At 39.9% G+C, this 26,996-nt stretch overlaps 1 protein-coding gene across 11 annotated transcripts in view; it reads right to left on the reverse strand.

Annotated features, from left to right (window-relative positions):
- The window catches only part of LOC103143935 (microtubule-associated protein 4), a 105,278-nt gene that overhangs the window by 34,988 nt on the left and 43,294 nt on the right, over positions 1–26,996 (reverse strand). For 7 of the 11 annotated variants that reach the window (XM_016675636.1, XM_016675640.1, XM_016675644.1 and 4 more), the window contains exons 4-6: positions 14,633–14,719; positions 12,199–12,387; positions 6,296–7,744 (exon numbers count right to left, since the gene is read on the reverse strand). In XM_016675636.1, the coding sequence (XP_016531122.1) occupies positions 6,296–7,744; positions 12,199–12,387; positions 14,633–14,719 (1,725 nt within the window). Of the gene's footprint in view, positions 1–6,295; positions 7,745–12,198; positions 12,388–14,632; positions 14,720–17,529; positions 17,783–26,996 lie in introns of those variants that run through there. The other 4 variants (XM_016675641.1, XM_007560651.2, XM_016675638.1 and 1 more) reach the window with 2 other exon arrangements.

The raw sequence follows: 26,996 nt of genomic DNA on the forward strand, positions 1-26,996 counted from the left end.
TTGACAAAGTTTTGCGCACATTGGTCATGGAATGTGCTACTGTGTTTTGTTACCTCTGATTGTAGTTCTAATTAATCCTTATGGGCTTCTATTAAAATGATGGGCCAGTTAAAAAAACAAAACCTATATGCACTTCATTCACTCAGAATTCAAAATCAGAATGCAAGAGCTATGGTCTACAAATACTGCAGATGGTAGTGCAGTGGTTTGTGTCCTACATGTCACCATACTGCCTATTTTACCGTCTCCAACATCTGTTGCTGCTTCCACAGATATGTTAGCTGATCCTTAGTCTCTATGGCAACCTCTTGCTCCTTGTTCTTTTTTTCCCCACTCTATCTCGTCTTTTTCCCCAAAGCCACATTATGTCTCAGCCCATCACCATCTGTAAAGAAAGCCTCAGCAGGAAAACTTAAAAACAACAACTTGGTGACCTTTAGTGACATTTTACATCCTTTTCATTCCCCTATATCGTGATCTTTCAAACTCGTTCATGTAAATGCTTCACAGTGAGGAAGCTGAGTAAAAAGCACCAAAGGGACAAACTGTGACGCTGATAATGGTTTCCATTGAACCTAGGGACATCCACCAACATTATGCATATTTAACTGTCCAACTGAAGCTTTCAGGGCAAGTTGTGCACAATACCACCTGCTCATCTGCCTTGTCGGATCATCATTTGGGCTTCATGTCCTCTAAAGTAGCAAAGATAGTAGCTGTTTGTCCTCATGCTGCCACAGACGAGCCAAACAAATGAGAATGTTCTCAAACAAACTGTCTTCTCTAATCATAAGCTCAACAGAAGGCTGCAAAAGCTAACGATTATTGCTAGTAGAACGCATAATGGTTGCTTGCTTCTAACAAAACACTGCAATTGCCTCGTTTAAAAAAAATCATGTGAAGAATACTGCGCTTGGATGAGGCCAACATGAAGATTTTGGGCCAAACAAAGCACATCAGCACAAGCCAACTGTTAACCTTACACACTTGTGTCCTGTAGTGTGGATGTATTTTAGTTTTTGTTTGAGTTTCCAGACCAATAGAGAAATTCATGTTTAATATAAAAACAGTATCTTAATCTACATCTAGATTAAGAATCTTATCTTTATTCCAGAATTAGATCGCTCAATCTGGCAGCTGATGCCGTCATCCAATATCTCCGCTCCCTGGATATTGAGCTGTTTGCATACAACAATGGTCCTGAGACCATCGTACCAGTCTTCAATAAGAGGCCTCTTCAAATATGTTGCAAGACTGACTGCTAATGGAGATCCTTCCAGCCCACAGCATCACTATCCATGATGACACTTTGAAGACATTGGAATGAAATGAGCTACAACAACAATTCATTTCCCTTCAGCATAAATACAGTATTTATAAACTGAATCAGTCAATGACTCTAGGTCAAAATTATCCCCAAAACAAACTGGATCTTTTCTGTATCTTTCATTTCAACCAGTCAGCCAGCACCTCAGTTGAAAATACATGTGAGACCCCAACAATCAAAAATGTTCTGAAAGACGCTTTTGCCATTTCCTCCCTATCATTCTATTGTGGCAGTGGTATGTACCTGTGTCCATGACTACCAGACCTTTATGCTATGAAAGCTGTCTAATCTTATCAAATCAGAAGCTGGTCTTGCCTAAACTTTTCAGCCATCTGTTTGCCTGTCAGCCATTTCTCTTGTCTCAGATCCTGGACAGTCCTCTGCCTGTTGTCTGTTTACTGTTGTTTTCTTTTCTTATTTCATTTCTTTTGACATATTCCTTTCAGCGTTCTCCCATTTTCATTCTTCCTCAAATTTAAAGTTTGAAACATTATCAGAAAAACATGTAATTTTCAAACCAATGCAACTAACATTTAGATGGCAAAAAAGTTTCACATGAGGTTAGCAGCCAATTAGCTAACTCTTGAAGTAAGCAAGTCTTCATAAATCCAACAAACATCAACATTATTACTTCACTGTGAAGACACAAAAGAATAAACTTGCCAGAGCACTAAAAGTTACACTCTATAGACCTACTTTCTTAGCTTGAATGCTGGCTAAGCAGAGATACTGAACTGGAAAACGGGTCAACAATGGAAAAGTTTTAGAAGGGCACCACAGAGGATGTTCACTTACGTAGAGCCTATAAGAATGAATGTTTTTAAGATTCTGAGGATGAATTATTCAGTTACTTTGAAATGGCACTGTGTGTTTTTCAGATACAGTCAGTATCTAATACTCCATCACACCATAAGACACTGTAGAATACACAATCATCAGATCTGCAAAACTGCCAATGAATTTTTGGGCATACCCAAAATTTCCACCCCATAATCTCATGAGATCATTTATCTCAGATTGATGTTTACATTGTTTAATTACTGAGGGAAATTATGGTACTCATTTCTAAATATTGTAATTGGTTAGATTCAGTTTGATAACTATTGTTTTTATTATTTTATTTACTGTTGATATTTACTTTTTATTTAAACTGTATGTTTATATATCTGTATATATATAAATATACACATCTCAGCGTTCAAAAAGATTTCCGCTCACTGAACTCATAAAACTTCCTCTTTTAAATGTCAGCTTTAAAATTTATCAAATCTAAAGTACGGCCCGCACTGCTGGCTCGAAGCCATCTCAGGACGAATCTGTAACGTGTTGTTTAGGAATCTTTAGAAAAACAATCTCTGAATGACTCATACTCTGCTCCCAGAGTTAGCTGTTGGCTCCTAAAATGGCGCCAACGAGTGAAAAAACCCTGACATTTCCCCCAAAGCCGTCAAAAGACATTAGCTCACCACAGTTCTGGGTGGTGCCATACTGTACAAATGCCCCTTCCAGGCTACCATCTAGTAGCCTGTTGTGAAGCTTCAGAAAAGAACACTATGTGGTAAAAATGGACCGCTGATACAGTGTATGTACGCCTGTCTGCCTTGTCCTCAAATAGCTTGGGTGACTCAGTTGTGTACTGTGTGCGCTTCTGCGTGGGTGTCTATGTGTCTGTACAGAGAAACAAGGACTACAAAATCAAACACTTGCAGTTTTTTTAAGAGCCAATACATATTTTTAGCTCTGTTTCATAAAAAAAAAAAAAAAAAAAAAAAAAAAGCTATGCTTTGGAAGAAAATCTCCAATAATAACAAATGCAAATTTGTAATTCAAATTAGTGACACAAAATCTCAATAATAAATAAATTAACACCACAGTCTATGTTAACCAAGCACCATTTAGCTGCAGTATCATTAAGGTACGAACAACCTATAAATAATCCCAGAATACTGTGACAAGCTAACCGTTAGCTTCTAAGGATACTGAAGTTAGCATCTGCTTTGAGGTTTCCAATCAGTGTTTGTGATGCATCGAAGCTCCATGAACAATATGAAAATTTCACAATTAACAAAATAATAATAAGCTAAGGTGGCTATAATGGTATTAGCTTAAGTTTAGTTGAATATCTTTTTAAAAATTTTAGTGATCGATCTCTGGCTTCTGTTGTGAAAACCGTTTAGAATTTCTTGATGGTGATTTGTTGTTCAGTGTGTTTATATCTTTTCTATTCTTTCACTAATATGTATGAACAATCTTCAAGCTATTATTACAGTAATTATACAGAGAATAAGCGAGGTATACAATACTATGTACTAGCACCTGCTAGCTAACGTCTATATACTCTTTTTTCAGGATGTGAGAGGAATATAGCTGAACGTTAGCAAACTGAAATAATTTAATACCGTCTGATCTCTTGACAAAATATATCACTCTAGATATTATAAAATTGTTTGTCAATGTTAAGTCCTGCACAATAAGTGCTACATGTTAACATCAGTCTTCTCTTTTTTGCCCATTAACAATGTGGCAAGCAGGTGAGAAAGTAGACCAAAAAATGAAATTGAAATATTTTGATTTTTGTGCTTTGCTAACTCTAAATAAAATGCTAAGCTTTATCTTCTTTCCTTTCTTCTCTTGCTCTTAGTCAGTGCTCCTTTTTCCTCAGATTTATCTGAATCCCTTCCTCTCTAACTCTGCACAGTCTTTATTCTTGTTCCTTATCTTGCCCAACACACCCTATCCTTTCTGCAGGGCTTAAATACCACTTTTAGTGAAACAGATGCACACTTAGACACTGACGCAAGCTCTCATTAAGGAGAAAGCCCAGCCAGCTGCACTGCTGTACACTTTTCCTTTTCTTAATCACACAAATATTTGTCAGGCAGACTAAATTCATCAAATGTAAAATACGTGACTAAGGCACCTCTAGAAAAAGAAATACAGCAAATAGGTAATCAAGGTGTTTAAAGCAATAAATATAGATTCAGGACTGTTTTATAGTAATTATAGGTCAAAAAATGGAAAAGGAAGGTTCTGTACTGCTATGGAAAGATTAGGAGGTATTGATCAAGGCAACTTAATAGCCAGGTTCAGGATGCCACTGATCTGATGGCGAGGCTGGTTCGGTTCTCATTACAGCCACCAAAGGGAGGCAAAGACAGGAAGTGTTGAAAGGAAGGACAAGGAAATGAGTCCCCCCAGAACTCTGCACCTCTATAAATCACAGCAGCACACACATACAAAACACTTCTGCTGTCAGAAAGGACAAAAACACGCAGTCACAATGATACACACATACACACAAACCAGGACATTCATTAATGTAAACAGGCTATGATAAACCTCAGCTGACCCGTCATGATATCAGTAGATCGATCATGTAGGACTGCATAGAGACTGTTCTTTGATATATCTCAAAAATAAAGAACCTCTAAGCAACGCTTGGGTATTATGATGGATCTGATGATACACATCAACATGATTATGAGAGACACAAAAAGAAATTCATGTTTTGTGTATCCAAAACTCCCAAACATATTCATACCCCATAACATTGTCCATCTTAATGAAGAAAATAATACACTGGACTGCCAGATTTTGTGGGGGTTAAAGTTCTATGCTGTGCCTGAATACCTAATATCTGCAAATACCTGAAACTCTCTCTAAAAAGTATTAGAACTGCCTATTTTAATCATTCAAACACCAACTGCGCTAATATGCACAGTGGAACCTGTGTTAGAACTATGAAGAAGCTAACATTTACAGACAAACTTATCTTTGTTCTTGGGGCACAACCAATAGGAGCTAAGGAAAATGTATGGTGCTCATGGATTGGCTGCTTCGCAAATGCCAGCATGTCAAGTACAGTTGCACATATTAAAAGTATTTCAGCTTCCCAAGCCACATCTTCTTCCAATATTTCTAATATGTTCCACAAAAAAATATCCATGAATAGGTAATTCGTCCTCAAATAGTTTGGGTGACTCAGTTGTGTACTGTGTGCGCTTCTGCGTACACAGTACAGAATTTTAGTAAAATTAGGTAATTTTACTAAAATAATAAAGATCGCGGACTGAAAAGCTGCAATTGGTGCACCCCTAAAATCAACAACTGAACCATGAGAAGAATTGGCTTTATATTGACCCTTAAGATGAACATTATGTAAATTAACAAGATTTAACAAGGATAGTGTTGATTAAGGACAAAAAATACAGAATAAAGGCAAACAAAGGCAATAGAAGAAATCAAATAGGACTCACCTATAGTAGAGAGGCGGCCAGATCAAGAGTTGTGACATGGGGGAAAAAAACACAAACAAAAAAAAGGCAATTAGAATTCTTAATTGTATTTTCTAACAAAACAACATTATTTTTCCAAGTTCGGTTCAGGTAAAGATGGAAAGAAAAAGATGGGTATAGCAGGCAGGAATACCAGAATTAACTGAACAGAGAAGACAGACAACATTAAACTCCTGGATGGAAAGTAAGGGGGAACATAATTATTGTGTTAGCACACACTTCGACTGGAGAAGAAAAATAATGAACAGATTCAGAGTTGGTGCCGATATCTACCGATGTGTCTAAAGAGAGAGATTCTGTGATTGGTTAGAGGCTGCAGACCCATCAACAGGAAAATAGTTAATTATGGGAGAATCCTGACAGTGCATCTTTGGAAACAAAGGTTAGCATCAAGGCAACTCAGAGTCTCAATTGGTCAACAGTTGAGTTAGTCACCCCAAAAACAGTCCAAACCAGACATGCTAGTGAAGGTTTTTAGAGGTGATCATACAAGGAACGGCACAAGCGGCTGCAATTCCTACGATAATCCCCTGATTAGTAAAAGACACACAAGCAATCAATACAGCCCAATACCGGAACTATTCAAGCTGGTTGGAAGTGCCATGCATAGCAACCATTCGCTTCTATCTTTAAGTTGCTTTTGGTACCTCTACTAGGGCTGACTACAACCAACCTTCCACGATGGGGACAACTGGAGGGACCACAGTTGTATCTTCCACTGGATCAGCAAAGCTGGGAAAGAAAGGCTTTGCAGCAGGATTGAGGCCGGATCCTGGAACTCCAGTGGGACCCACTGAAGGAGGAGATGAGGGTGAAGTGACAGGGGATGCCTGTGGGGAGAGCTTTGCCTCTGGGGAGGTGGGACTCCTGACAGATGAGGTCGAAGAGGAAGGAGGTGATTTTCTGGATTGCTTCTGGCCAGATTTCCCGTCTTTGTGCTTAGACTGGAATTCTTGGGCAGTGGTTTTGGGTGAGCGGAGAGGTGCTGGACTTGGTGTGTTGAATGACAGGCCCAGGGGTAAAGGATGGCCTGCGGCGCTCGTGTCGCTGAAGTCAAATAAATCACTGTTGCTGCTCAGTTGGGAGTTGTTTAGCATCCATGAACCATCAGAGGGTGATAGAGGTGGGGCTGAAGCCAACACGTCACTTTTAGGTGAAACAGCCTGGCTTGTCTGTGAAGCAGAGCTGAAAGCTGAGGTGTCTCCATCTGAAACAGCTTGCATGGAAGACTCTTGAAAGGAACTTGAGATGTCAAACATCCCGCTGTCTAAGTCAGCTACAGCTCCTGTGTTCTCTGAAGAGAAAGGAGGATAAATGTTTTGATTGCTTTGACCCAAACCGGCATTTTCAGTGTCCATCAGGACATCCACCGCCTCAGGGAAGGAGCCGGGGATTGTTTTGTTGGTGGAAGACGGCATGGTGAATGGAGTTGCTGTAGCATTCAGCTCACTGTTGAGGGCTAGAGGACTGATGGCTGCAGCTGTTGGAGAGAACAAATCCTGAGGCAAAGTCGAAGGGTCTTTCTCTGGGTAAAACTCTTTCTTCCAGGTGTGTTGGCTAGTGTCCATGTCTGCAAAAGAGCTCTCCATTGTTTCATTCACTGAACTCCCAAGATCCACCAATGCTTCCACTTTTATTTCTGAGGCAGTCACTGAAGAGGGAACGAATGACTCTGCTGTCACTGCCCATTCCTCTGGAAGCTTCTTCCTGTTTTTACTCTTCTTGCCACGGCCTCCGCTCTTCCCAAGTTGCTCTTCCCAGCCGCATTCTCCTTTGTCCCTTCTTGGGCCAATCCGGTGATAAAACTCCTCAGTTGGAGGAGTGTTTTCTCCCGCTTCCTGCATCTCCGGCTGACCCCTGCTCTCGACGTGTTCGTAGGATCCCTCATCTTTCTGTCGCCTTTTCTTCTTCTTCTTCTGTTTTCTGTCAGATCCGTCCGTGTCCCTTTCATCGCCGCCAGCGTAGGCGGTGCTCTCACGGCTGGGCCAGCTTTCGGGCGTATCTTCTGGACTGGCTGCAAGCTGATCAACTTGGTCGGAAAACTTCACAGAAACGCTGGGAGCAAAAGGTGGATCTGTTGATGGGGAGCCAATCTGGTCTTGCCAAGAGACGTCTAAGGAACCTTGTTGTGGGTGAAGAGGGGAAAGTTTAAGGTTGGGAATATGGTTATGGATATTAACAACAGCACTGGTTCCCTAGGTATAACTCGAAAAACATAAGCAGACAATTCAGAACATATCAGAGCAAGACAGAAAAGGACAATGGTAAGCAATGTCAGCAATGAATATTTAAAGAAGCAAACTTTCTAAGAATAAATATAATAGCCATTTCTATTGAAAAAAGATGTTTAGGGAGATGAAACATGGAACTAAGCAGAAAAAAAAAATCCTCAGATTGGGTTTCTTTGGATTGTCGTGTACTGATGATAGAGAATCTACACCAGTGTGTAACAGATTGGTGCAATCTAGGGCATCAAAGAAACAAAGATTCATTATTATTACCACTGCTCATAGGACTGTACATGCTTTTGTTTAAAATGGAAACACTTAATTTTGTTAATGTTCAAATAGACCAATTCAATTATTACTCTTAGTTGCGAGGGTTGAATTTCTCTACTTGAGGTTGAATGCAAACGTGAACGATGCAAAATTAGTGAGGATTGTCAAAAGTCTGTGAAAAGTATTTTCCCAAATTACAAATAATAATTAGCTGTAAGTCCAGTTTAAAGATTGTCTTTCTGGATATTTCCCTCATTTGGATCCTGATGTTTCAATTTATATCAACAAATCAACAGAAAGTCTCACTAATGTCTGACTTGGAAAACACATTTTCAGCTTTATTTTATTACATCAATTACACAAATACTTACATCCTTATCAGTTCATATGTACTTTTAGGACTAGTCTGAAAATGTTCCTTTTTGTTTAACCTCATAGCTAAAGTGGCTATGGTCAGAGGCCTCACTGTGCTACTTTCTCCTACTACTCTCCAGTATTGCATTATATCTTATATTGCTAAGCATTGGCTGAAATACTGCTGCCAGCAACTTAATGTCTTCCTACTACAGTTAATACTCTTGACCGTTTCTCAGAATTTAACTTCTCTCTTCTAGAGATACTCATTGGCCGATCATTTACCACTGCTAATTGTGATTTCTTCCTGTTAAAGGGGAGTTTTTTCTCCCCACTGTCAATATGTCATTCTGGGTGAAGGAGTGCTGGAAGTCAGTGACTTGATACTATCTACTAGGAAAATCTTTCTGACCAATTTGAAAAATGAACTGAACTGGATGCATTGTTCTATCTGTTTGGAATGTATGCATTTGACTTGAAATGTGTCTGCATTACTGGAATAAACAGACCATGTTCCTGTGAAGTGCCTTGGTATGATGATGTAAATGACGTTGCAAATAGGTGATATATAAATAAACTGAATTGGAATGCTCCAACCGTCCCACAGAAAGAAGGTCATTCCAGGCAACTCTACTTAAACTACATAGCTTTTTTAAGGTAATGGCATAATTATGATGGATGACAGTAAAAAATATCTCCTTAAAAGTTACAAGGTAAAGAAGGCAGCAAGACGAAATGGCAAATGAGCAGCAACACAACCAAAGAAGAAATTGCTCACTGAAGCGGGTTTGCTCTTCCTACTTTGGCCCAGTTTCTCTCGGATCTCTCTTTGTATCCACACACGGATGGGGAAGAAGAGTTAAAGTAGAGCAGATGTCAGGGTCCACACTGCACAGTGGCTCTCTAGAGGGCCATATTTCATGCTAACAAGGCAATGACAGAACTGTGCTCTCTATAGTGTGCTTGCTAAAGTTGGACCAGACTCGGGTTGGGATGTGTGGACTCCAGTCAGCATCTTATGAACACTAACTTACTGCATGTCCACCGCTAAACCCAACTGACTGACTGGGGTCAAAGGTAAAGGCTAGGTTAGGTGAGTTAGGCCTCCTGATGTGTGTTCAGTGGAGTGTGAGCCATGCTAGTCAGAGAGCAGTCAGCAGCAGTCAAAGCAGGAAGTGTGTTTCACCTGATGTTACTCACATCTACAGCTGGGAGCCTTCCTGTTTGTGCCTTAGAGTATGAACTCCCCCTCCTCTACTCTTACCTCTGTTTAAACCAGCATTTGAAATATGAATAAGAACTTTCTGTTACCTTATAACCACAAACATTTGTGTATTTTGATTGGGACTTTAATGTGATAAACCAACACAATTATAGTGACCAATTGTGAATTGTGAAACATATACTGTCAATCGGTCAGAAACAGAGAAGATGATGGTGAGTTCTGGAAAACCCGGATGGACTTTGTCCTATAAAATTCCAGTGAAATACATTGAGGTTTGAGACTGCAAAATGTTTGAGGTGTGTGAATTAAACACCGACTCAGCACTTCAGTTTTCAACCCAAAGCTTCTGGATGATTGTAGAACTACAATCACGCTATTGAAGGTTTTTGTGGTATTAAAAAGCCTCCCTTGGATTCAGTTTGGTACCTCATTTCTAAAAGTGTTTTGGAAAGATTGATTTTTGTAAATAAAAAAGAATAAAAAAAGTAAAAAAACAGAACAGCAGATCCCCTGGTGTTGACGGAGTTAGAGGCCACAGCCACTCATCATTAACTAAAATCTGTGAAAACTTGAGATCCTTCTAAAAACGTTCATATCTACCTAATAGTTAATACACCAAATATACCTCAATATACTTTAGTGGAAACCGTCTTAGCACTACTCCAGAAGCCAACATCTCCAGTCTTCCTTATTCAAACTCTTGAGGTAGAGCCAATCAGCTCTGAGGAAAATGAACGATGCGCCTGGATTTTGTTGCTTTACAGAAGCAACCAAATAGCGTGACAAGTAGCATTGTGCTAAGATAGTTTAGCTTCTCAAGCTGCATTTTCTGTCAAATATTTTAGATATCCTTTACCAGCAAAGCCGTGAATGGTTGAGTTTTTCTGTGGATAGTTTGGAATTCCATGTGAAAACTGTGGATAAGTTCTTATACTCTTTCTTGAGCATCAGGAGTTTTAGCATCAACTCATTCCACTGGGTTTTTTATGGAGAAGTGATGTTCCTTTCTCAGTGAAGTTTGGACAAAAAGTTTTCATCCAAACAATTTCAGGCCGGAGTTGGACGTGTGAGTGAGTGGATGTAGAGAGGACAGTGAAGCGTGATCTGCGGACACTCACAGCTCAGTGACAGGAAGTCAGCACATGCAGACAGTATGTGACTGGAAGCCAGCGCATGACAGCACTCACATTACATGTCAGCATCAGATGAGCATTGACCTTCATCCCATCAGAGGATGTGAGACAGGAAGTAGAGGACGGACAGACAGCTTGTTACGGCTATGAGGAGGGGCGACCGTGTACAGTCTGAGCTGATTTCACGATCCTAATTTCTGCAGTTTCTGCAGACTCAGCACATAAAAAAACATGGTCCTAAACATTAAAAGCCGTACCATGTTTATGTAATTAGAATTTAGCTGCTCATTTATGATCTTTGCTTTATTAAAACACCTCAACAGTAGTGAGAATTGCTCACTTGAAGCATTCGTCTTTCAGTAAAACCAAAGTGTTGTGACTAATCCAACCGGTTTGAGCTCAGTATTGTTACTCCATCATTTGAAAAAAATAAAAAATAGTTTTTTGAGATTTTGACAGACGGGTAACACACGCCAATAAAGCTGAGAATTAAATGAACCCAGTATCCAAGTATATGGTAAGTATTATTACCATATATTTACTATCTAGCTGAAAAAAGGCTTAAATACATAAATAATCCACTACAGAAGCAATTGAATGCCAGACTTAGGAAATACATTTAGTAAAAGTATCTTATGTCGTTCTGACGAAATGAAAATATGTTACTCTGTCCTCTGTCACTTAAATAAGAGCATATTTTAGTTTTAATGAGATATTCACTAAACCTTTCTTGTTTTCTTTAGTGCTCCTGTAGTTTCTCCTGCCTCCTGACAGGTAAACATTTCCACAGAATACAAAAACCTAAATAGCTCCTTGATTCCACTGCTTGCAGAATCATCTTAATGATCTAAATTACTTTATCGGTCTCTAAACCTGTTGTGAGGAAATTATTTAATACATTCAGTGAATATGAAACTCAGCGAAACAGAATTAATAATTAAACCTTCAACAAAGATGTTGAGTATTATTCACCTAAAAGTTTACAAAACAGTCAAGTACATTAGTGCTTTAGTATTTATCAGAAAAAAAATTAATTTAGAGGAAGCTCGGTGCGCTAAACATTTTCAAAGTTAGCAAAAATGCTACATGAAAAATTAGCTCTGCTAATAGCACATTAGTGGATTAACAGAAGTGTGCCCGTCACTGCATCTACTGTTATTAGATAAAAAAGCCTCAACTAGAACTAGAAATGCTAAATACGTCAAACTCAGATTGGATGGTGAGTGTCTATAAACATCAGTTTTCAAGCACAAACACTTTAAATTTGATTTAGGTCTTGACGCTTTCATCTAAACGTCTCCATTGCAGTTGGTTTCATGTGAAGACTCTCAGTGCTCAGAGTGTGAATGACATCTTTAAGTTTTACCTGCTGAAACATCCAGGGGGCTTCCAGGGGCCGGGGGTTCTGGCAGCATGGCGCTGTGATCTTTTGGGACTTCTGACCCAGTTTGGGGAGTAGGATACTGAGACTCTGATATACTCGGGGGCTTCTGTGGTTGCAGAGGTGCGGCTCCCACCTCCACATTCATTCCGATCCCTCCTGGCTGAGAGAAGCCTAAAAAAACATTAAAACAGAGTGATGGTGTTAATGTTAAGACTTTTTGTCTTATCCCTGTGCATGGAGATAGATAAGTATTAACAGTGAATCACTCTGTCGTTCCTAATGTGTGATCAGAGTTGATGCTCATCTCATTTATTGAAATACATCTGTGTTACTTTTTAAGAGCATAGTGGGTGGCAGTATTTCCTGCCTTTAAAGATTCATTTCTGATTTTGCTTTTATTTCACACTTAAATGTTTTAGATAAGGGCAGAGCAAAACGAACACTGGATGATTTTCAGATGTTTGCGGAAGTAGACGAGATCGGTTCATCATGCAATTATCAGCTGATCGCCCAAAATTAAGGAAATCGGGGCCGATCTACTGAGGCACCGCCAGTTTAGATGATTAAATATAATTAAATTGGAACAAAAGAACCTGAGATATGAGGAAAAAAATTCAGTCTGTCAACATGAAAAACACTAAAACATGTCCAAAAAGATCTTTTTTTTTAGCTTGTCACAGGCTAAAAAAAATTCAGGAGCAGACGAGAAGTCATGAACTCTAAAACCCATCTCACTTTTGCCAAAAAGTGATCATGAATACTCCAAGGCATTCTTGAACAGATGAGATGACAGTGGAACTTTGTGGAAGGGGTGCGTCCTGTCATAGCTGACCAACCAATACCAGCAACAAAGGATTTCATGGTACTGACAGCCAGACATGGTGGTGGTAGTATAGTGGTAATGATCTTAAAAGTGCTTTGCATCTTCTGGATGAAAAAAAAACTAAATCTGGAAAAATCTTTAAAGGAGCAAACACTTTTCACAACTGTGTGTGTGTCTTTCTATAGATCTGCAGAACATATTGAATTGTGATCATCAAAATATTTATGTGTGCAAACCTGCTTCTACCCTCATATGGTTTGGCAACAGAAATGAGACGGTGGCAACAAAGAACATCGTCCAACTAACTGGTGGCAAGTCTGGTCCTAAAGGGCTCAACAAACGAGAGGCAACGTTGCTCCCTCTACATTTAAAGATTTCTGAACGCAAATCAAAATTTAGCCTGACAGAAAAGAGCCGCGTCATCATCCATGATGGGGTGAGACACAAAACAGCTTGTTAGCTAGCAAGGGTATAGTAGCAGCTAGTTAACAGTTTTCTGTTTACTAGCACTTGAGTCATAGAACGTAATTAAAATCTCTGAATGAGACTCACATTTTTGCTTTACAGAAAAGTGCCACAAGAAAAAAAAAACTATACGAGAATATACAGGATTAAATAATCCCTGCATGGTAAAATTTAAGACATGGCTTTAATTTGAGCAACATGGATTTAAGATATTTTTAAGCATGTGCAACCATCCTGATATCAATAATGTGGACTAACTGTTCTTAAGACACATAACTCAAGTATAAATTTAGTGACTTAATGACACAGAGAGCTGAGAAGCCAAAATGGTAAAGATGGCAAAGCTTTAGTAAAACGTGTTAATCACAGTCGATATCGTCATAGCGATGAACTCTTTCCTGCTGTTGTGCAGGCCTAGCATGCTGTGTAAAAGTGAGCATGTGTGTCCAAGGTTACGGCAGTGATTCCAACATGTCTCATTAAAGACGCCACTAAGTGTGTGTGTGGGTGTGTGTGTGCGTTTGTGTGAATGTGTCCATCTCTGTGCAGAACCACAGTCTGACAGTTTTGCTTCTGCATGCGTCTAACAAGCTAACTTTTCATCCAAGCGGCTTTACAGCCACAACACTGAACTCAAACACTGCTAAAGAGTAGAAAAGCCATTAGCAGAGAGATGTCGGTGTTGCATTTGGCATAATCTATGTGTTTGTTTATTTACTAACATGTGGCCTTCAGTTACATTCGTCTTAGTTTCTTCTGATTTTGATATGGTTTTTCTTTTCCAAAATGTGGAATGCTAAGAGAAACTGGAAAACACTAAAAACGGACTTGAAAGATAGTTTCCAATGCCTTCTGGAGAGATGCGGACAAAGTGGAGATATTCGGATATAACCAAACAGAACAAGGACCTTAAAAGCAACAAAGTAAAATCATGATGCCCAATGTGTTGCAATATGTCAAAAAGCCAAATGTTTAACTCCAACACAGGTACAATATCAGACACAACTACAGCGAGTTCAGATTGAACTGAATTACAGCTAGCGTCATTAGTCTTCCAGAAGTGGCAGCTGTATAAATGAGAATGCAGAGAGTGTTGTGTGGCAGCTTGAAGAATGTTTGGGGGTATACCTGGGAAAGGACCCAGCATGCCAGAATCCATCATTTGGACAGAGCTGGAGTGAGAGGCCAGGGAATCAGAATGAGCTGCCATGGAGGCTGGCAAGACGGAGAGACGGAACAAGGAGGTGCTGTTAGACATGTGGATGTTAATAATTTAGTACACCCAAGGAATCGCAGACAACAAATCAAGCAGGAGACAAGTTGTTAAAGGCAAAGGTTATTTTCAGTTCTTTATTACGGAACATTCTTGAACATTTTTGTAGCAGACATCCTAACAATCCACATGTTGATTGATCTAAAATAAGAAGTTTTCAGCTTTGTGGTTCTGAAGTTTGAGTGATAGCAGCAGCATATGTTGACTGTAGAATTACTCATCAACAAAGACTCAAAATGATTCGGTTTTTAAATTTTAGTAGAATGGTTAAAAATGAACTCAGGAAATCATAAAAAAGTACAACAGGGAACTATATTTACTGTAGATTTACATCTGATGTTTTTGTAGGCAGCCACTTCAAAAAGTGGCAATAAAGAAAAAGATGTGTTAAGTTTGCAGACTGCAGGGTCCTTGATTGATCAGCTTTATAGTTTTTGAATTTTCAATCACTATCCGTCATCGACACTGAAAGAGAAAAAGTTTCTAACTTATTGGAAAAGCTCAAATACACACTGTTTACAGACACCAAAGCTAACCGTGCTAACAGCGCTAATTGCTAAAACTAGAAGTTCAAGAAGTTTGCTTCCATTTACAGTAGTACTACCTTACAATGAATCTCTCCTCCCATATGATGTTAACGTTTAAATACAATCAAAAAAATTAGATTTTTAACAGAAATTAAGACAAAGATTTGAATTCAGCCACTTGTACTTCTACAGAAATCATCTAATTGGTTGCTCAACTTCTTTCTGCCATTTGTTGGTATTAAATATTTTTCAAACTCATTTTGCCGTTTTATTTTATAAAATACAGTTTCACTTTAAAAAAACAGTATTTCTAAATCCTGCAAGGAAAAAACATACTTTACAGCAGCATTAATGAACACTGACCGACAATCAAATTCAATTCAAACTCTAAAGTACTTTATTAATCCCAAAGGGAAATTAAATAAATTAAGTCAGCAGAGTGAGGAACATTGAAAAACACTAAACTAACCAAATGATATACACCAACAGCAGATTAAGATTTAAAATTATTTTTAATTAAACCCTTCTTTATAATTGCTGAGCAGCTTTCTGCAGGTGCCCAGTGGTTTTCTCACCATTTAACTTTGGTGAGCTCCAATAGGTCCTTTGGGGTTGGAAGGCCTCCTTGCCATCACCCTGATCTTTAGATCCCTCTACAGATTCTCTTCCAGATTCAAACTGGACCACTCTAAAACATTAACTCACTACCTGGCCCAAACAAAAAGTTGCCACCTTGAATTAACAAAGCACACAGGCACAAGACTCACTGCATGGGAGATTGTCTTTCAGCTAGCAACAAGTTACTATACTCCAGCTGATGTAGTTAGTGGCTTCTTATTTATTGTATTTAAGTTCCAAAAGTATTCATATCCTTGGCAGGTCTAGATTTAAAGTCATTTTAATTACCAATGTGTTTCATGTAAGTGAAACTGGGAGTAGTACACTCCCTAGCCCAAAAACAAGCGGTCCACTGGACCGTCTCAGCATCCATGCTGAAAACCAAATCCTGTGAACGTATGAAAGATGTTTGTAGAGAAAATATCAAAGAAGAAACATAAACTAATTTAATGAGGTTGAGAACTAACCAACACATTATTAAAAACTGGAATGGGAAATGGGGAACCATCGTCTTTAAGGAAGAAATGTGGTCAGAAAAAACACTCAACGATCGTAATTGGCGGCCTCTGAAACGCTTGTTAAATCCCATCAAAGAAAAACATGAAGGAAACGCAATGTACATACTGGGCTCTGGAGGCAGAAGGTCATGTGATCAGATAATTTATTGGGCTCATGGTGACGCAGTAGATCACGGAGCATGAGACACGTGGATTGGCCTCCACAAAATTCAGACCTTTGAGAATCTTCAGGATTTGCTGGAGAAGGCATCAGCAGTGGTCACACTCTTCCATAATCAACATGTCAAGAAACATCAATGCAAAACTGGATGGAAATAAATCTTGTAACACTGTAGAAGCTCATCAAAAGCAATATGAATGTGTGTCATCCCCAAAGCTAGAGACGACCCAATGGACCTCTTGTTTTTGGGCTAGGGAGAGCGCTACTCCCAGTTTCAATTAAAAGAAACATGTTGGTAATTAAAATGACTTTAAATCTAAACTTGCCAAGGAGCTTAATATATCTACAGAAGTTAGAGCAAAAGGTAGTTCCAGTTGTTTACAGGCTAGAAATAAATCTTGGGGTAGGGAGAGCGCTACTCCCAGTTTCAATTAAAAGAATAAAAGAATGGTACAAGGTCTGAACCAGAGGAACTCTTGTGTCTGGCAAAACTGCAAAACAGGGTAAACTTTTTCAGAATCTCTGTTACTTCCATTGAAGCAACTAAGGAAATCAATCAACCACAGGTCACAGCATTCCAACACGAACCGTGTTTTTTATGTTCTTTAGTTTCCGATTCTTATAACTGAGTATTCCTGACATTCCGACCTGGCAGGTCTGAACCTGAGGCCTCCAGGAGCCGAACTACCCGTCCCCCAGAGGTCGCCTCACAAGCTGAAGCTTCCACAACATTTACCAAACAACCATGATCACTCTCCATCCCTGATCAGGTCCTGCCATGCAACTCAGACTCAACGACACATTACTATGCACAAACACTCAGCCTCATTTTCTTCAAAAATTAAAAAAAAAAACGACAAAAAAACAATTCAAACATAGAAACTTGTCCAGGATCAATCGCTTCAACAGACGTGCACCTGTGCGCTCACCTGTCCGGTCTCCTCATGAAGCAGACATGTGAGTCCCAGACAAGCCACCATCCAGCTGCCGAGCGCTGCTCACAGCCTCAGTCTCTGACTGTCTGCACTGCAGCCTCAGCTGGCTTTGAGCTACTAACACTGTGAACCCTCACACACACACACACACACGCAGACACACACATCGGCATGCCATCACAGTTGGGGAGTCTGGCTTTGGAGTGGTGACGTTTCACTGTCTGGTTCAGGTCCCGGGCCCCCCGGCAGCCACCCAGCCCCTCCCCTTGCCCCCCGTCTGCTGCTATCGCCACTCTTCAGTTCCTGTCTGAGAGGTCCGGCCTGAACCAATGGGGCCGCGGTCAAGATCAGGAGTCGGAGTGTGAGACAAAAGCACGGCTGGACGTGGGGAGGGAAAGACAGCAGGACATTACTTGTCTTTGATCAGGAGTGACAACCAGGAGAACCTGATGAAGGGAAAGGAGGACGGATAGAGAATAGGAGGGAGGTGAAGTCGAGGAGAGAAGACGCAGAGGGAGGCACCGATGGCAACCCCCACCACCCCCCACCTCCCCTGCCTCTAGCAGCGTACACACAGGGTGACAGTAAGGCGAACAGACAGGATGCTACCCACAGTCACAAACGCTTCCATGTATACAACACGCAGGGGCCTCGGTACGGTCCGCTGGCGGTCGCAATAGAACGCACAAACCCATCTATCAGAAGAACCCCGGAACAATTCCAGAACAAATCCCACGGTCAGAGTTTCTGGGTCTCCAACGTCATAAAATCGGGATTCCGAAGGTCAAATGCGAAAGGACAGGCGACGCACGGCGGAGAGGTGGAACCCAAACAAACAAACTTGCTCTTTGTTGAAAATCGGTGAAGCTCAAGAGGTTACAGGAAAACAGGCGGAAGTATCTCCCCCTTCCTCCTCCTCTGGGCCCCTGCTGAGTGGAGGCGCTGTCCAAGGTGCTGAGATCAGGCTGAGCAGCTTCACTGAGGGCGTTCAGGGGCACTGGCACGAAAAACAGCTAACACGGCCTGGCTGTTTGCATGTTTACCCCAAACTGAACCCTGTGGGCTGTCTAAGATCGCGTCCCAAAGACAAATGTCTTTTTAGCAGCTGGGGAGGGAGAGAAAAACTCAATGACCTCTGAGCTGGTAACACGAAACATCAGTTTGGCGAAAGAATAAGTGAAAGGAGACGGGTCAGAACTGATGTCCTTTACCAGCCTTTCTAGTGCAGCCACAAAATCCAACACTGGAAAACCTTCCAAGTTTAGTTGTCAATAACTTCCTGTTTAGTCACCATAACATCAGTTTGATGGCATCTAAGCTAGTCTTCATACAGATGTTCTGGATCCTCAGTTACAGAGAAACAATTTCTTGCTGGAGGTGTGGCTTTTGTTGAAGTTTGAAATGATTGGATCTGATTTTAACCAATCGCTCATATTTATTTAGCCATGAAGTATGTGATGAAACTTACTGGAAATTGCATGTGATGTAAACTACTATCCCCCACTGTGAAGAGAGAAGTGCCAAGCCGAACGGCATCTTTGCCAGCAATAAAATGTCTTAAAGATTTCCTTTGTTCAAACTTTACCTGCTGCCTGCACTGCCATTGCCAGACTATAGGTCTAAAGGCAGACTACAATTCTAAAATACTACTCCCAATTCTGTTTGCTGATTGACCTGGTTGAAATTCTACTGGAGAAATCGAACTCAATGGGAGAAAGCCAAAACGAAACACAGAAGGGAGATGAGAATTGAGCAAAACTACACAGTTTTAATTTCAGCGTGGTCATTTAGCGCTAAATAAATAATGGGTACGTAATGTTGATCATTGCGTACCCAACAGTTTTTTTTTTTAAAGTACCACAGGATGTGTTGTACAGACCTTGTCAGTTCATGACCACCTGGGGATGTTTTGTGTACACTTTGAATAAGAGTGGATATTTATGATCTTTATGATATTTATGATGGTGTACTGTAAAAGAAAATTATCAGAGCTATTTTGACTAAATTAGAGGTCAAAATCTTTAACTTTTCAATGAGTCAAGCAGGTCAAACAAGGATCAAAACGATGAAGAAAATAAACTGAAACGTCATGGTGTAAGTACGCAGGCCTGTGTAAAGGCACAAAATGGATGGGACGTATTGGCAATACACACACTTATCCTCCACTGAGCCAAAACATTCTAATGATGCTTCATGTCTGATGTGACAATTTGAGCTCAGTAAAAACCACATAATGGAATTTCACCGGTGGTCTTCTTGAAGCCCTGGCAGATTTTCCGCCGTCCTGCCCTAGAGGGGAGATTTCCTGGCAGAGCTGCGCAGGGGTTAATGTACCAGCGGTGAACACATGGCTGTGTGTGTTTCCCTGGATAACGACGTATGAACTGATGTGAACAGGTGTGTCGGTGCACAACAGGAGACTCATTACGCTCCAGCTGTATGACCTTTCATAACGCGCTCACTTCCAGACCGTTACACCTGCAATGTGGAGGAGCTGATAATTGTCTTTGGGTTAAATTTAGTTTGTCTCTCCCTATCAGTGTATGGGCTATGGAGCATAAACACTGAAGAAACTGACTAGTCACTTTCAGTTGTGAACTCCACTAAACATCCTCCATGGTAGAGTGATGAGAAGAACGCCACAGGGCTGAACAGACCATAACAATGTTGTGTTCAGGAGAAAAACCAACACTGCACATCACCCTGACCACACCGTCACATGACTGAAGCTAAACATTGACAGCAAAGCAATCTGAAATTGGGTTAAGGTTTACCTTCTAGCTGGACAACAGCGCTAAACATAGCAAGGATGAATAAAACTGGCCTAGTTAAAGTCCAGGCCTGAATCAAACCTTATAGCTCTGTAAATACTCCAGAGGTGTTTTTCATAATCTCTTTATTTGGTATTTTTTATTCCCAAAGTGTGCCACACAACACTTCCTGTCACTGCAGTTAAAAGCAGTTCTAAAACTTAACAGGGGCTGAATCCAAAGGCACGTCACACTTATGATATTTATATCTGTAAAAACAAGGGAGGCACAGGTCAGTCGGTCCCAATTTCCTTCACTTTGGGACATTGCATGCATGTCACCCTACTCTTGCCAACTTAGGAGACTTTTTCAAACAAAACTAATGGTATTGGCCAAAATCATAATCGGCAGGTCAGGCTTTTTAAATATTGATGATCGGGCACAAAACTGCAATTATTGCACCCGTGGTAAAAACTATTGTTTTCATTCTGTTGTATTCATTATGCAGAGGTTGATGCTGGTCAATCACACTTAAATTACACTTTTCTTTTTTTTTCTTTTTTTGTTTGCAACGTGAAACCATGTTAAATTTAAGCGGGGTGAACAGTTTCTCAAAGCTCTGATGTTAGATGTTACTGCAGTTCAGAAATCATGTTGTAAAGAGAAGAAAGACTCAAAACTAGATTTGTTAAAAGACAGGTGTGATGCATGGGGGTGGTCGCTGCTCCCTCACTATGAACGTAAACATTTGTCTTTATTATGAGTTTCTTTCACATTTCTGTTCTGAGGTAGAACGTATTAAAGTGCCTTTTTGCCCCTTTGTTCCTCCTGGTTACATCAGAAGCTGTTGCTTAGCAATCGTACGCAAGTGATGAACGTAGGAACATGTTTGTGGGTCAAACACGCAGAGCTAATTGGGAACAACAGGCTGCCCTCACCAGCTAAGAGTGATGTCTGCCACAAGCAGAGAGATATATGCTGTCCTGTGATTATGGTGAACTACATTTCTAAATTATGTAAGATCTGACCTCAGAGGGCTGGAAACACATGGCAGGGAGATTTGGACAGCTACCAGTTTCACATATAAGCTTACTCATCCATGGGGGGACATGAGGACATGCACTAAGAAGCACTTCATCAGCGCTCCATTGACAAATAAGAACGCACAGTAACATGTGGGCTCACGTTTAAAGATGCAACCAAGGCAGAAATCAGGCTGAGAAATTAAAGTGAAGAACCCAAACAGGCTCCGTTAGCACAGCTTCTACACAGATATGTTTAAAAAAATGGCTCCTCAAAGCCAGTGATGGCTGTTCTGAAGACAGCAAGCAGATTGATGAGGCCGGCTGCCAGTCGCACGTAGTTACAGTCAAACTCCTGCCACGCTAAATCTGACTCACATCATGATCACATCTGGTATTACAGCAAGCTGGAGTTACTGAGAAAGTCAAACACTGCTAGCTACAAACGGCACCCAGGTTACCCAGAAGTATGTTTACAAGGGGTCTGGCATTTAAACTGGACATATTTAAAGATTAAACCCTAAATCAACGTTTTTTGACAGATAAATTGTTTAAATTGTTCCTTAAGGGCAAACATTTTAAAATGCTTCTCTGACTACTTAAAATTTCTAATATTTGGCTGAAAATGGTCTCAGTGCTGCCCTCCTTGGGTTGAATGTGGCTACTGAAGTCAAATTCTCCTATTGGCTCCAACAGTACAGCTCTGTTGATGACTATAGAAGCATTACAAATGTATGTTAAACTTTGTCAATATTCTGCTAGTGTCGAAAATACACAACGTTGCAATTGCACTGTACTCATTAAATAAGAAACACAATTAAAGTAAACGAATAAGTTTGTATGGACAATAGGTCATAAAAAAAACATGCCATGATCCATCAACTACTTCCTGTTGTCTCCTTTGTGGTTTGCACCAGCAGTAAAATCTGGTTGTTGATCATGTGACTCATGAAAAAATGATTCTACTGCAGTTGGTCAATGACCATTTTTTATTGAAAATACAGCTCATGTTATACAGCCCCATATCAAAAAAAGGTTGCTAAATTTATCACAAGTAATTTTTTGAAAAAAAATATTACAAAAGAAAATTAAAGATGTTGATTTCCCTTTGGGATTGATAGAGTAATAATTTGTGAATGGAAATGAATGAATCAAATCAACATGTTCTATATTGTGTAGCCCTATAGCTATTACATTAGTTAAATGGATATTGGACCCATAATCTAGACTGATAGTAAATTGAACGTTGATCAACATATTTGATGGTGACTTTTGGCAAAATCTAATGTTTATTACTCGTCTCACAACTAGTGATTGTGTGAAGTTTTTGTGACGTAAAACACTTTAAACATGACAAATTTTACTAGCAAGGAGACATTTTAAGGTGCTGATGAGGCTATTATTCTAACTGCTGAATGGCAGATAAACAAAACTGTAATTTCTATAAAAGATCCTCAATAAACCAGCAGGTTCCAATAGATAAAGACAATTAGTTGAGTATTCCAGAAAGATATAGGACAGAATGAATAAGTTAGCACCATGCTGAACTAAGGGGCGATAGTGTGGTTGTTCTGCTTGCTCTAGTGTGGCTGCAGCCCATGGGTCAGTCTCCGTCCTCCAGCCGACCTGGCCTCAGCCTCAGTCTGCTCCTCTGCTCTACTCCCCTTGTTGCAAACCAAGAGAGCTGAACCGTGCCAGCTGGGTCAGGATACAACAGGGCCAGCGGCAAATAAAAGCAACGCACTGGTTGTTCGCTACAAAGCCACAGTAGCTAAGCAGCAGAACCCAAGCAGCTGTGTCAGCAATTCTGATTGGGTTGGATAGAGATGTGTGCACGAAATATGATGTGTTCCTTTCATTTGGCTCTAATTTATGCAGGAAATCTTCAACTTGGTAGCTTAGATCAACCGCTTAAATTCTGCAGTGTTTCTGGAAAACTATTAATGCAGATTTAAAGGAGCATGAAAGTATGGCTGAGCTGTAAATTCATTTTATCAATTAATCAATTAGTCTATGCTGAAGAAACAAACACAAACTGAGCTGGTTATTTCTCATTAAAACAAATCAGATTTGTTTCCTTTAAATCCAAGACATTCTGGTAAAATTATGTCTTTATTCTGCCAATATTATGACTAAATTCTTGTAATTGAACAAAAGCATTCTCATGGTTTTGGCACTAATACTATGTTGTACTAGCAATGTTTGTAATTTCGTTTTTAGAAAAGAGTCAGAAAACAAAAAATCTATTAAAATCTGATCTGCTCCCAGATTTTATTTTTGAAGTCGTATCGCTCATGACAATCATTGAGCAGACATGTCCATTTAAAAGTCCAACTAGAGCCATCCCATCAGCTTCCAGTTCATGGAAACTTAATACCAACCCAACCCACCATGCCAGACTCAACATGGCAGCCATTTCTTTTTCTTTAGTTCCAGAACTGTGTAATCTGGGATTAGCTGGCAGGATGGGCAGAAGTCCTGCAGACTGTCCTCAGGCTGACTCTTATGTGTTCCTGTTGCTCTGCAGCAGCAGGAACACTGACTCCGTCTGGGTTTCAATGGCGCTGCTGTGGCGCTGCTGTGGCGCTGCTGCGGCGCTACGGTGACGGTTCACAGAAAGGACAGAGCGGCTTTTCCAAACGTCAACAGTCCCATGTTGATTCAGCACAGCATTAATCATGAAAACAGCTGAGTCATGTTTGCAGATCTGCTGAGATGAATCCTAAGTTTTGGAAGAGTCTGCTCTACATTTTTATAATCATTCAAATTACACTTATATATAACAAAAAGGTATTATTCCAATATCTTTTGAGTAATGTTTTTAGGAAGGCTCAAAACAAAACAAAAAAACATGTTAGGCTTAAACTTACAGTTATAACCAAATGTTTTTATAGTAACTAATGTGTTTTGTAAACTTTGTGGTACTTCACAGTCTTGTTCAAACTGAGTGTGGAATGATCAGATGCTTATTAATTTATTGGAAAAAGCTTTAATAGCTCTAAATGAAAGACAACAAAAGCCCATTTTCAAAGTTATCATTATTATTTATTTATGTATTTTTTTAACAAAAAAGATATTTTAGCTTTGGACATTTATTTTTAATCATATAGTTACCATTGTACTAGCCAGCTGAACATTGCTCAGTACAACCACAATAAAAAGAGCTGTTTGTTTCTTGTTTATTTGAATATGAAGTTAACAGTAGACATATGCTGCCTCTAAATCAGTGGGTTTTAATTATTTTCTGTCATGTTGTTGCTGGAGAAAGTAGTTTCTTTTTCACCCTCCCCCGGTATTTAAAAACTATTCAGAACCTGATCATTTGTCTGTGCAAACTACTGGCACCAGCATTCTGAATTAATCTGCTGGGGTTATCGGAACAGATGAATCAAATAATCTGCAACAACTAAAATGTTATGTTTTTATCACTCATTTTATTGTTTTAAGTATTAAAACAGTAAAAGAAAAAGTACAGTTTCTTCTACTGGGCTGAGCAGTCAGCCTGTTGATTACTGCCACCTAGTGACTGGAGGCTTGTTAGTCACTCAAGCATGAATAATTACAATAAAACGAAAGCCCTCCTGTCTAACGTAAACTCTGACCTTGGAGGTTCTTCATAAACTCATCATTTCTATTGTTGCAAATGTTTCGGTTTGTGACAATTAAAGAAAAATAGCATTTACTCTTTTCCCTGGTGTACCAAATGATGACCCAGAAACTGAGATACATACCAAGCAATTATTATTTTTCTTATGAGACCTATCATGTTGCTGAATTAGCCTGTAACATCACAACAACTCTTAATGCAATAGTGTCATATCCTTGCACTTCAGATAAATCAATTAGCAATGCTAATTAGCAGATAAAAAAGCAAGTACCATTTAAGTCCTGAACTAGACTAATATGAAGTTGAAGAGAGAGAAGGTGCATTGGATGTGTCAGCGTCAGAGCATTAAGTCTGTGTCTTCCTGCGAGAAGCAGGTGGTTGATAAGAGCTGCAGGCATCGTGCGCTGACACAGATCCAGCTGTGGAACCCTTCCTCTCTCCATCTTGGTTTTCATTCCTTGAATGCAAACCTACTTTGTCAGTGTGTCCTGCACACCTCCCTGTTGTAGCCTGGAAACAAGCTTTGGTCTGTCACAGAAGAAGAAGCAGAGAAAGCAGAAACAGCCGCTCTGTCCTCCTTTTGAACTCAACGTCTTCATTGTGTTTTCTACTTCGGTCCAACTGAGTCCTGCCTAAGGATTTTTGACCACACGTTTATTTTACTTTACATTTCCAACTGTCATGCTTTAACTACATACTTAGTGTCATTAATTAGCCCTACTTAGCAGATTTAAGGGGGTCTACATTAAGACACTGTCTGTCAAATCAACAGATGGAGTTCTGCAGTGCAGTAAGGACAACAGGAATCACCTGAGCTGATTCCTCTAAAAACATTGAGCTGATCTAAATTGGGGTCTACTTGTTTAATGTAAAGCAGACAGAAAGAATACACTTCTGAGTTTAGAGTCATGGTGGGGGAGAGGGAGGTTCTTTCAATCAAAGCCAAACACACGTCTTCAAATGTAAAACGCTCAGATGAAAAGCTCTCCGTCTTCAGTGAGAGAGGAATTAGGTTTATTTTCTCGCTCATGGATTAAAGCTGCATCATGAATATTAAAGGGGATTTATCCTACATTCCTCTTAAACTAAGTACAACTGTGTGACAGCAGGAGTCTATCAAGCTACCCAACACAGGCTTGGCTAAAAGTTTCTGAGTTACAGCGTGAAAATCATATAAAATAAAATAAAAGTCCCTTGAGTATGCCTTTTCACTCAGCTAGGTTGCAGATATATCCCCAAGAAAGGCTAGGAAATCTTTAAGCTGTTTGCCAACAACCATTAACCATGACCAAAAAGTTAAGGGGGTGTGTCCCTGTAGAGGTTGATTCAGGTTAGGGATAAGGCCTGAGTACTGAGTTTTACCCCCTGTTCATGTCAGAATTTAGTTCAATGAATGTCTCAAGGCAGGAAGAACACAGCCCACAACCTTTAAGGTTTTCAGTGAGTGTCATATCTTTCATTTTACCTTTCCCAGAGACCACTCACTCTGGTGTACGTGAACATGGCTTTGGTTGATGAAAGGCTTTGCTGATTTCCTTAGGGAAAGCTACAGTAGATCCCTAACCTCCCTCTTTGACAGGCCATTTCCATTTCCTTCTTCACTACACAATGAACTATCAGCATAGCCTTTCTCTTTCCCTGTTCTATGGCAGCTCCATATTCTACATCCTCATCCGATATCTGTTGAAGCCATATCAGCCTTGCCTCCCTAACTTTGCCTAGCATATGGTCAACGCTCATCTTGGTCAATCCCAGTCTATCGCTGAACACCTTCTGTTCTGCTACCTCCACTTCCAACTTCTGCCTTCTTGTTGGTTCCATGAACCACAAATTGAAGTTGGTCTCATTACCACCTTGTAAACTTTACCTTTCTTTCTTGCTGTTCATCCACTCTCACATTAACTGTCCATTGCTACGGACAGTAAACCCCCAAGTACTTAAGATCATTCACTTTCAGTACAGTTTACCCTCAATATTAATGGGTATTAGGAACTACAGCCACTCACGAAGAATCCCTACAAAAATGATTATAACTGGCTAATGTATTAGTTCAAACACAATATATCTTGATATGCATTACTA

This window comes from Poecilia formosa, unplaced genomic scaffold (assembly GCF_000485575.1).
Source record: "Poecilia formosa unplaced genomic scaffold, Poecilia_formosa-5.1.2 Scaffold118, whole genome shotgun sequence".
NCBI lineage: Eukaryota > Metazoa > Chordata > Actinopteri > Cyprinodontiformes > Poeciliidae > Poecilia > Poecilia formosa.